Source organism: Podarcis raffonei, chromosome 9 (genome assembly GCF_027172205.1).
Source record: "Podarcis raffonei isolate rPodRaf1 chromosome 9, rPodRaf1.pri, whole genome shotgun sequence".
In the NCBI taxonomy this organism is placed as follows: domain Eukaryota; kingdom Metazoa; phylum Chordata; class Lepidosauria; order Squamata; family Lacertidae; genus Podarcis; species Podarcis raffonei.
Genome location: NC_070610.1, coordinates 8,469,536 through 8,481,902, shown reverse-complemented (window position 1 = coordinate 8,481,902; position 12,367 = coordinate 8,469,536). Strand labels below are relative to the sequence as shown.

At 41.0% G+C, this 12,367-nt stretch overlaps 1 protein-coding gene across 8 annotated transcripts in view; it reads left to right on the top strand.

The window, feature by feature from the left end:
- The window catches only part of LDB2 (LIM domain binding 2), a 239,770-nt gene extending 228,758 nt beyond the window's left edge, over positions 1 to 11,012 (top strand). For 6 of the 8 annotated variants that reach the window (XM_053402737.1, XM_053402735.1, XM_053402736.1 and 3 more), the window contains exon 8: positions 8,942 to 11,012. In XM_053402737.1, coding sequence (XP_053258712.1) covers positions 8,942 to 9,172 — 231 coding nt within the window. In that variant the 3' untranslated portion in view covers positions 9,173 to 11,012. Of the gene's footprint in view, positions 1 to 2,962; positions 3,106 to 8,941 lie in introns of all 8 variants that reach the window. The other 2 variants (XM_053402741.1, XM_053402739.1) reach the window with 2 other exon arrangements.
- The last annotated feature ends 1,355 nt before the right edge of the window (positions 11,013 to 12,367 follow it).

The following is a 12,367-nucleotide window of genomic DNA, read 5'->3' as shown; positions in this document are numbered from 1 at the left end:
AACCGTGCTTCGCAAGACGAAAAAATCGCAAGACGGAAAAACTCGCAGAACGAATTAATTTCGTCTTGCGAGGCACCACTGTACTGCACTTTTTAGTCCCCCCTCTCTAAACGGCATTTCTGTATTCAGCCCAGAAATGCTTCCATTCACTTCTCTGTAGATGAGGAAAGTAAAGCTGATAAATGTAAAGGCAGCAGATGACCAGTTTGTGCTAGAAAAGTGGCTAAGTCAGCTCCTGATCCTAGACAGTGCTGAGTACAGTGGTACCTCGGGTTAAGTACTTAATTCGTTCCGGAGGTCCATTCTTAATCTGAAACTGTTCTTAAGCTGAAGCACCACTTTAGCTAATAGGACCTCCTGCTGCTGCTGCGCCGCCGGAGCATGATTTCTGTTCTCATCCTGAAGCAAAGTTCTTAACCTGAAGCACTATTTCTGGGTTCGCGGAGTCTGTAACCTGAAGCGTATGTAACCTGAGGTACCACTGTATTGTGAAAATTCTGTTCTTTGCATGTGCCATATACAGGTGTTCCTGTGAACATTCAGCAACAGCCTCTGGTGTCTGAAATTTCCCCAGGCGTTACCTAAAAGTACTTTTAAACTTAGCTTTGGAACCATAATCACTAAAAATTCACTTAAAAACAAGAAAGTCGAGATTATCAGGGAAGCGTTTGCTGCACCTAGAGCTATGTTTTTCTTGCCTGGAACTGAGACACATCTGCACTCCTGGCATTACTGGTCAACCCTCCTTCTCCTTCCAATTAGGCAATGATTACCCCCCCCAAGAGACGTGGGTGGCGCTGTGGTCTAAACCACAGAGCCTAGGGCTTGCCAATCAGAAGGTTGGCGATTCGAATCCCCGTGACGGGGTGAGCTCCCGTTGCTCGGTCCCAGCTCCTGCCCACCTAGCAGTTCGAAAGCACGTCAAAGTGCAAGTAGATAAATAGGTACCGCTCTGGCGGGAAGGTAAACGGCGTTTCCGTGTGCTGCTCTGGTTCGCCAGAAGCGGCTTAGTCATGTTGGCCACATGACCCAGAAGCTGTACGCCATCTCCCTTGGCCAATAAAGTGAGATGAACACCGCAACCCCAGAGTAGTCCGCAACTGGACCTAATGGTAAGGGGTTCCTTTACCTTTACCCCCCCCCACGACAAATTATGAGAAGAGAGTCTCCTTCTTGCCAGTGATAGCTGCAAAGGTATGCCATAACAACAACAACAAATTATTTATACCCCGCCCATCTGACTAGGTTTCCCCAGTCACTCTGGGTGGCTCCCAACAGAATATTATTATTATTAATAAAAATAATAAAGCGAAAAAACATCAAACATTAAAAACTTCCCTAAACAGGGCTTCCTTCAGATGTCTTCTAAAAGTCAGATAGTTGTTTATTTCCTTGACATCTGATGGGAGGGCGTTCCACAGGGCGGGTGCCACTACCAAGAAGGCCCTCTGCCTGGTTCCCTGTAACCTCACTTCTCGTAGTGAGGGAACCACCAGAAGCTCCTTGGAGCTAGTTCCCAGTGTCAGGGCTGAACGATGGGGGTGGAGACGCTCCTTCAGGTATCCCCATGTGGATATTGGACAAATAGGACATTTCAGACATCTAGGAAATAATCTGATCATGGAAGAAAATGACTTCCCAGCCCCCATCTAGGAGCTTCAGGAAATGAAGCTTTAGTTCTTTTTAAACAATCTAAGCCTCTCCCAAGATTTTGTTTGTTTTACTTCCTATAATGAATATATTGTGGAAACTCTTATGTCAGGTTTGCATCACACAGTGGTTGACCAACTCCATGAAATGTGTTGCTGTTTATGAAAAAGCTTTTTTAAAATTATAGTGCATTTAGAAACTGATGGTATTTTGAACTGTTGCCTGTTGTCCCATTTAGTTGGTTTGTCCTTCATTTGTTCCTTGATGCCCTGGCGTAAGCCCTTTGGCATTCCCCATTACTGGTCTGAGCAGGTACCCCAGTCTCAATCAACTCCACATCCTCAGCTGTTTTGTAATCAAAAGCTGGCAACTATTTTCCCCACATATATATTTTCCATACTCCAGGGATTATGGACCTGCTCTTTGAATCAGTTTGTTTTGGGTGGAGGGATAATACTAAACATTACTTGGAACTGGACATTGTCAAGTTCATCATCCGTACACAGATAGCGATTTTAAAAGTAGAACAGAATGGAAACATAATAATATCGATTACCGTATTTTTCGCTCTATAAGACGCACCAGACCACAAGACGCACCTAGTTTTTGGAGAAAGAAAACAAGAAAAAAATATTCTGAATCTCAGAAGCCAGAACAGCAAGAGGGATCGCTGTGCAGTGAAAGCAGCAATCCCTCTTGCTGTTCTGGCTTCTGGGATAGCTGCGCAGCCTGCATTCACTCCATAAGACACACACACATTTCCCCTTACTTTTTAGGAGGGAAAAAGTGAGTCTTATAGAGCAAAAAATACGGTATATTCATGAAGAATCCATTCACCTTACAAGGTGGTTGTGTGCCATATTTACAATGGACCTGCACATTCTGTTTTTTTTATAACTCAACAAGCTGCCATGGGGTTGTTTAAGGGTAAAAACAAAGATTTTTTTCCACAGGTGTAGAGAGTTCCAGCAGTACAGCTGCCTTTGGCCACACTAAACCAAACACAGCCTTCAAGTGGGGTCTTGCTCATAGCTGTCAACTTTTCCCATTTTTTAAGGGAAATTCCCTTATTCCGAATAGGATTCCTCGCATGAAAAGGGAAAAGTTGACAGCTATGGTCTTGCTGTGATCCGAATTTTGCAAGCATAGACCCACCTGTTCGTACACTGACTATTGCTATTTGTAACCATGAAATCAGCGGATGTAGCTGAATCTTGCAAGCTGCTGTGACTAGCCCTTAGCTGTGTGTGTCCCCTGCAAAAGAAAGCCCTAGGGTTTAATTCTTGGATTCTGCTTCTCAATCCATGAGCAGGAGCTAGGAGCACTACAACGCTGCAGCCTCAACCCTGGGAGGGATGGAGCCTTGTGTCATTCGACAACAGTAACCCCTACTGGCCAATTTAAGGAGAAGCATTGAGGGGCTGTAAAAGGAGTCACTTCCAGTCCTCTTCAGAGGTTGGTGGCTATTGCACTAGGGAGTTGAGATGACTTGGTGTGGAATTAATTGGCGGGTGTCTTTGGCGTTGCTTTCTAAGGAGCAAAGGGTCCCACTGTGGGGCAGAAACAATGCAGCTAAGCCAAAGAAGTAGACAAAGCTTCACTGAAATCAACTGGAACATTGAAATCCAGTTGATTTCAGGAGGACTTGACACAACTGGTTTCTCTGGATCAAGACTACAATGTGTGTGTTTTTCTTTCTCTCTCTTGATTGGTACATGGAATGAATACAGGGCATTTGCATCTTGTAGCGAAAGCTTTGCGATCTTTATAAGATCAGATGCCAAGATGCAAAATAAAGATAGCTCCAAGGTAGACAATATAATCTAGCTAATTCAAGTAACCTGCTGCCATTGATTGTGGAAGTTAATAATATAAGAGGTTAAAGGAATATCCTTCTGATAACCACTGGCAGTTGACACGTTATGAAATGATCTATTCATTTAGTGGTACGTTACCATTCAAGCATCCCTCAAAACTTTTGATTGTAAGGTAAAAAGGTAAAGGGCCCCTGGGTGGTTAAGTCCAATCAAATTTGACTATGGAGTGTGGCTCTCATATCTGCTTTCAAGCCGAGGGAGCTGGCGTTTGTCCACAGACAGCTTTTCCGGGTCATGGGGCCATCATAACTAAACCGCTGCTGGTGCACAGAGTACCGTGATGAGTTCCAGAGTGCACAGAAACACTGTTTACCTTCCTGCCAGAGCGGTACCTATTTATCTACTTGCACTGGCATGCTTTCGGACAGCTAGGTTGGCAGAAGCTGGGACAGAGCAACAGGAGCTCATCCTGTCATGTGGACTTGAACTGCTGACCTTCTGATCAGCAAGCCCATGAGGCTCCGTGGTTTAGACCACAGTGCCACCCGCTCCCTTGGTTTTGATTATGGACCTAAATGCTGTGGTTTTTGAGCTGTGTTCTCCAGAAGAGCAGTAATGACAGATGTGTGTCTCTGAAGGAACTTGCCCATCCATCTTACCCTGCAATGTGTAACTACAGGAGACTGTTGGTGTGACCTCTCTGGCACACTCACAGTTGCTTGTGAGGGGCCTAGTTAGACTGCCAGGGCTGCACATGAACTGTGTGTGCTTCAGAACTTCCTGGGCAGTCTAGTCAAGGCAGAAAGGATTCCCGGAAGTTCGAAAGAACCACTGCATTCATGTATCACTGTGGATAAATAATTCCATGTTTTCCCTCATAAGTTCTTGAAAGGGGCTGCCTCAGTGGGCATAGCTCCAGCTACTCTCCAGCCTCAGTACCCACAACCTGTCCCCCTCCAGAAACCCACAAAATGAGACAGCAGTGGCAACAATTTCTGCTAGATAAGTGAGCAGTTGTGTGCCCTTCCCTCCACCGGGTATTCTGTATGGACTAAACTTGTGGTGATGCTCAAGGGCCTAAGTGCCTTCAACTGGATATTAATACCATGCCTGAGGAATACAGAGAGATAAATCACAGACTGAATGACTCTGTATGTGGTTTACAAAAATTCACTAACAAATGTACGACATTTCAACACCTTCTAATACAAGAAATCTTAATAATATGCACAATGCCCAAATAATAATGACATGTGGAGCTCAGTATCTCAAAGACAAACAGTCAAAATATTCCTGAAATAAGTCCATGAGAACAACTCTCTATATGCATACTTGTGCTGGTGTGATCCCAATGGAACTCTGAGAACAAGATACTCAGATTTCGATCTCTGTTTTGTGAATCTTCTGGTTGGCCCGAAAAGGAACTCTAGATTACAGTATATATAACATGTGTATGAGAACCTCATTCAATGCAAACTTCAGACAATGACAAAAATTCTCAGCATAAGATAAACTCAGTGCATTATTACACTTGCATACAAGGGCAATTCAGCGCTCCACTAAATAATTCAGCTCCAACCTTAGAATGGCACTGTGGGGATTAGGCAAATTGATGGAGCCACAGAGCTATGAACCACAAAATCAAAATGAAGCCTCTCTTCTGCTCACAGGCAGGGCGCCACCGGATACCAGTTTCCAGGGCAATAGCAGGAGAAGGCAATTGCCTTCAAACTTTATTTGAGAGGACAGCTACTGTTTGAAACAGGATACTGGACTCCAGCAAGGCTCTTCTTATGAAGTCCTATGTGCAAAGAAGTCCTGATTCACACAGTACTACCCTCTCTCCGTTTTTGTTTTTTAATTTAAAAAAAATTTAAAATATTTTTTATTAGATTTTCCACAATAATAACACAAACCACAAAGCAAAATGATACACAAAAACAGAAAAGGAAAAGGAAAAGGAAAGAAGAAGAAGAAGGGAACAATAAACAGATAAACAATAACAACAAACTTAATTCTTCACCATCATCACCATCATCAATTTTAATGCAACAAACCATGTGCTTTTAAATATTGCTCCATCTATCTTCTATCTTCTAGGTTTGTTAATTAGTTTTGGTGCCTCCCTCTGATTTCCTACCCTCATGCCACAAAAAAAATGTTTCCGGTCTGGGTTTTTGTTTTGTTTTTAAACTATTTACGAACCTTCAATCTTGAAATCACATATGCAAATATTGTACTTCATTCTAGATATCCTGAATTTTAGAACCACCACCGCCTTGCAGTAGTTTGCAAAGAAAAGAAGACCACGAAAACAACTCAGAATCACTCCTTTGTGATGCTGGTTTGGTCCTTGCACAGAATTTTCTCTTCTCTCTGCATTGAATCTCTCTACACACTGTTGCAAACTGGTGGCAAGACTGTACTTTAATTAACCATGCCCCCTGTTTAATTAGTTGTTTAGGTTTTGGTTGGTGAAAATCTTTTTGGTAAGATTTTTAAAAAAATACTTTATTTACCTTGAACACATTTAATAACATAAAAAAGAAAATAGCCACTCGCCCCCGGTGGGACTTTCTGCCTCTGTCCCACGACACCCACCGTCTAAATCATAATAATAATAATTTTTATTTATACCCCGCCCTCCCCAGCCAAGGCCAGGCTCAAGCGGAAGCACAAATAATATCTCCAAGTGGAGAGAAACTTTCTTCTTCTTCTTTTTCAATTTTTTTTACTGATTTTCCAAAATTTTAAAACAAACAAAGATAAATCTTAATTATACTTAATCCAATCTTAGTAACATTGTTACGTGACTTCCTCAAATCCCCCTAGCTGAATTTCAATGTATATCCAAAACTAATTTTCTCATAAAATTAACTTAATCACTTAACATCTTTCTTTCTTTTCATTTTAAATTTAAACATGTTATTCTCTAACATTGCATATTTAAATCCTAAGCCTATCTGGCATTTGCAAGTTTTTCCAATTAAGTTATCTTAACATATTTGACTAAATACTCTTTCAATTTCATCCATTCCTCCTGGTATTCCTCCTCCTTCTGGTCACGGACTCTTCCAGTCAGGTCTGCTAGCTCCGAAAAGTCCATCTTCTTCATCTGCCATTCCTCCATTATTAGGACTTCTTGTGTTTTTCAATTCTTAGCTAACAAAATTCTAGCTGCAGTTGTGGCATAGAAAAACAATCTAACATCTTTCTTGGGTAATTCCAAACCTGTTATTCCAAGAAGAAAGGTCTCTGGTTTCTTAATAAATGTATATTTCAACATTTTTTTCAATTCATTATAAATCTTCTCCCAGAAGTCTTTCACCTTGGGCCAAGTCCACCACATATGATAAAAGGTACCTTCTTTTTCTTTGTATTTCCAGCATAGATTATCGCTATTATGATATATCTTTGCTAAGTTTATGGGAATTAAGTACCATCTGTACATCATTTTCATAATGTTTTCCTTTAACACCGTACATGCAGTGAACTTGACCCCCTTCCTCCACAACCTTTCCCAATCTTCAAACCTTATGTTATGTCCCACATCTCTTGCCCAATCTATCATTACAGATTTAACTTGTTCATCCTTTGTATGCCACTCCAACAATAGATTATACATTTTAGACAAGTTTTTAACTTTAGAGTCCAACAACTCTAAGACTGGTTTTCAGCTGGAGATATCTGTGGGGTTTTAGGCACAAAGGTGGCACCTCAAAGATGTACTGACTGAGAGGGAGTTCAGGACATAAAAGGGCAAGTGGGGACAATAAGAAGAATTGTTATAGATAATACTAGGATTTTCTGAGGCAGTTGGGGCTGACAGAATCGGTGGGAGATGAATTATTTTCACCATTCAGTCCCTTGCAGGGCTTGTTAAAATGTCTGTGCACAAATCTGAACTTCAGGGAGGGCTGAATCACAAGAAGCCTTGCCAGTGACGTTGCGTCAAAAGATGTGCCCCATAGATAAGTCCTTTCCACTGAATGCTGTGGTTAGGGAATCTCCTTTAAGCCGTGAGCTCCAGAAATCCCCCTGGTTCCTGTTTGGCACTCTGTCTTAGTACTCCATGCTAGCTAAGGATCAGCGGAAAACCATCGATGTGCAGTTGTACTTGTGGTTATGTGAAAGGACTGTTTGCACTCACAGCAGCAATGGGACAGATCCTTTTCTTCTTGCCCCTTCCGGCTTTTGACAACTGGTAGCTTCATCGGTGTAATTATAATTAGCGTTCCTGTCTTCCTTTTCATGGTACCAGCTGGACAGATTGGTCCTCTCATCGCACAGATTGGCAGTAGCATTGCCTACACACAGAGAGGTGACAAACACACCACAAAATAGCAGATGGCAGATCCGGGGCTTGTTGGCAATCAGGGTTTCTTTTTCCTTTTTGCTAATTACTTAATTAGTAATGCAAATTGTCAAATCAGTGTGAACATTGTTTTTGTGTGTGTTTTTTTAAAAAAGCTCTACCTAAATTAATTACCATAATTAAGTGGTGAGATGTCAAGTGAGTTGCTTAGGGATAAGAGGTGCTGAGTTCTGCGTTCCAATGGCTGGTGCATTCAAAGTAGCATTTGTGAGCTTCATTTTAGCTGCCGTAGTCAATGGCTAGAGAAATAAAGCAGAGACATCTAGCATAATCCATATGGAAGTTCTCCTCCACAAGCCCCCTTGAAATGAATGGGAGTATACATGAGGACAGCAACGGCTCCTCTTCATTTCAAGGGTATTTTGTGTGGGGGAAACTTCCAGATAAAGTGTGCCTTTAATTTGAACGTCTAAGTGTTGACACTTCACTCCTTTGTTGCTTGAAAACCACAAAACCTGAAATAGAAATAATTTACTGAATTTGAACAGGGTCACTGAAATCATTTTAAGCAACTGTTTAAATCCTTTCGGTGAAAGATTTTTTTAATGCACATTTTTTCCTCCTGTTACCTGCTATTGTCTGTATTTTAAACTTGAGAGTTAACAACAGACAAGAGATCTGAGCGTTAACAACAGAGTAGAATCATACCACAAGTTTCTACATGCATAGGAAGAAGACTGTGTTCCAATTTTTTTGTATAATAATTTTAGTCCATTTTAATTACAATAATCCAATAGTTTTCGCATTAACACAATACCGAATCAAAATACAATCAAAAGAGCCCATTATCCCAACCAAATTAAATAATTTTGGGTGACTTCCCGTGTGCTGGGTTTTGGGGTACAAAGTTCTTATTTATTTCTGCTTCCATAATCTTGCTTAACCCAATTCCAACGGTTCTGATCTTGATCCTTTATTTCACTTTGTTCCATTTTTGAGCCTGGCTGTTATGAAGGGCACCATATCAGTGCCCTATATCAATGGGGCTTGCATTCAGGGATACTTCTATGAAATGGGTCACTGATAGACCAATGACTATGCTAAGCGTGGGCTTTTTTCCAGGCATTTTTATATAACAAGTGTTGGGTGCTTTTCACAGGATGTGATGGTAGTCGGGGAGCCAACGTTAATGGGGGGAGAATTTGGCGACGAAGACGAGCGACTCATCACAAGGCTAGAGAACACGCAGTATGATGCGGCAAATGGCATGGACGATGACGAAGATTTCAACAATTCGCCTGCGCTGGGGAACAACAGCCCGTGGAACAGTAAACCTCCTGCAAACCAAGAAACCAAGCCTGAGAACCCAACACCTCAGGCATCTCAATAAGTTGCCTGAAGCAAGTCACCATTACTATATCGCAGCATCCTTTATGACGACAATAACTCCCAGTTTTCAACAGACGTAGAACCTATTTCTAAATGTGTACAGCTCTCTCTCTCTTTTTTTAAGTTAGGAAAATAATTTATAAGCTTCCAGATAGGAACCTTGGAAGCTCTTGCACATGACATGATACTGACACTGACCTCAGTGAAAAGAACTGAATATGTAAGTAGCACCTCATGAACATTGATTAATACTCACATTTCAGTGGAAGATTCTTCCCTACTATGACTCCCCTCCTTTATCCTTTAAAGGCCATATCTAACAGAAGACCATTAGTGCTCAGGATCTATTGGCCGTTTTAAAAACATGGTGAACAAAATACATCCTCTTTTCCAACTTGCTCCTGAGGAGGTGTGTGTGTGTGTGTGTGTGTGTGTGTGTGTGTGTGTACCTTGGATCTCAAATGCCTTGGCTCTCAAACAAATCAGCTCCCAAACAATCGAAACCAGGAAATGAGTGTTCCGGTTTTCAAACGATTTTTGGAAGCCAAATGTCCGGTGCAGGTTCCCACGGCTTCCGATTGGCTGCAGGACACTCCTGCAGCCAATCAGAAGTTGCACCTTGGTTATTGAATGGTTCCGGGAGTCGAATGTACCTCCCGGAACGCATTCTGTTTGAGAACCAAAGTGTGTGTGTGTGTGTGTGTGTGTGTGTGTGTACACACACGTGCAGTTTCCTTCCCAGGTTAGCCATTTTAAAGGGAGGAAACAAGATAGGATGGAATTTCGTTAAGCAGAAAAGCTGTGCCCTAATAGGTTTTGTGTTTAAGACCATGAGAACAGTGTCCATGAGAACAGTGATTCTGCCTCTTAAAAATACGTCCCATAAAATGTACAAATATGAGCTTCCTGCAGTATCAGTGTTACAAATCCAATCGCCCACACATTGCTTGTTACAAAGTACAATTCGTGAAATTAAAAATTATAAGGCCAGCAATATTGACTGATCGGAAGGAAATTTAATCTGATCCAGACTTGGTTCTGATCCAAAGAAAATTGAAATCCCACGGAGGAGCTGTTCGGCAAACAGCATCCTTTAGACAAAGATAATGGGTGAGATTTTAGATTTCTGTTGTGGGCTACATGCATGAAAATCTGGCTGACGGATGGTGAAGAGGAGGCAGCTAGGGATATAATGGAGTATTGCTCTTACCCAGATTAGGGCCTGTGGTGCTTTAGTGGTCCCTGAAGAATTAACTTCTTAATTGTTTCCTGGCACAAATTGAGGCTCTCTCTGCCCTTGTTTCTTCCCCTCGTTGGTGCTGCCCTTTTTTATCCTAGCAATTTTAAAAGCCCTCTGCTTTACGTTTGCAAGTGATTACAAAAGCACCAAGACAGCTAAAAATGTAGTTTTGTTTCATCAAAGACCGGGCCGGGGGGGGGGGGGGCAATTGTGTGGAGAAAGACACCCATTCTATATGAGAGTTTATGCTTTGTAAAATTGCTGTGGAACTGAATTTTGAAAGCCATGTAATCCATTAATTTTGTGAGCAGTTTAAACAAAGACTATTTTTTGTGTTTTTATTATATCTTAAGTTTATTTTGTTGTTCTTTCATGCGATATTTCTTGTATAATACTTTTGTAAAGCCCTCCAAACTAATTTTTGATTCCAGTATATTTATGTAAAACTTTATAAAATAAACTAATTTTTTTTCATTTACATATTAATATGTTCAATTCATCATGTAAAAAAAAAAATACAGCGAGTCAGTGTGTTATACGATACAACTGTATTTTATGTATGCTTTGCCAATATGTGTGCCAATAAACTGTGTTAACAGAAGGGCTTTGTGTGCTTCCTTATCTACAGAATACACACGCATTATTTTACCAGGGTGAAATATCTGAGCCACCCATTTTCATTTTTGTATAGCACATGTTTCTTCTAATGACTTTTATGAACTTACAGAAGAGAATCAACCATTAAAATGTGAATTTATAACAGTATTACAAACATAGCTGTCAACTTACAGATTTGAAAATAAGGGCCCAGCAGCCTTGAAAATAAGGGATCAGCAGCCAAAATAAGGGATCAACAATTACTTTGATAAAATACATATTTTGTTGCGTGCAAATGGCTTTAGATACCTATTAGGTCCATAAATTACCATATAGCATATATTCAACACACAAAAAGAGCAACAATTTGTTTTTGACAAAGCACAGCTGGACATAGAAAGGGCCCCATTACCTTCAGTAGCTTATTTAAGGGACATCATCAATAAGGGACAGCAGCGGGACATGGCCCTGGGATAAGGGACTGTCCCGCCAAATAAGGGACGCTTGACAGCTATGATTACAAAAAGCAGGATGCTGTAGAGGAGAGTTCAGATGAGAACTCGTCGTGCATTTGTCATTTGAATTCTACTCAATATTGATCCAGAGTAGATTCCAATATATAGTTAGCAGAGTAAAAACTTAAACACGTTCCAGGATTCCCCAAAAATAGACCAGAGGCAATTGTATTTAATCCAGCAGAGCTTTACTGCTGCTGAAGGCAAATGAGTATAATGGTCACAAATCCAATACGTTCAGGACTGGCACTGTCCATAAGAAGTCCAGTTGCAGCAGACTTAACTTAAACTTAAAATAACTTATTGTAAGTCTAAACCTTAACACTAAGCGTACCACGTACAGAACACCACATCTGAAGGAAAAGAGATAGAAAGAGAAAATGAAACTCAGGCTCCTTCTGTCCTTACTTTTATAGTCAGCAAGACCTTTGCAAAAGAGATGAGCGAACCAGTTTAAGCCAGCTGTACTCAGCTTCTCTGAAGGAATATCCCAAACATCATGAACTTTCTGCTTGTTTCTTTCATACAGAAAAGCTTCCAGAACCCTCTGGAATTAAGTAGAATAGGAAAGATCTCTACACATCAGATCAAAAGAAATGCAAACTGACAGCATAACTTATATGTAGTACAGGATCATGAATTGAAGCCACACAATGGATTTGCAAAGGACTTGCAAGTCCAATGTTCATAGGTCTCAGTATATCCTGGTTGTAGCCCAGATTATTTTTCCTTTGATTTTTAGCTTGCTTTTTAGGTTGATTCCAAGCTTGGGTAATCTCACACACACCCTGGTCAAAAGCAGGGACTGAAACGAGGCATTAATGGTTATCCATAATGTGGCAGT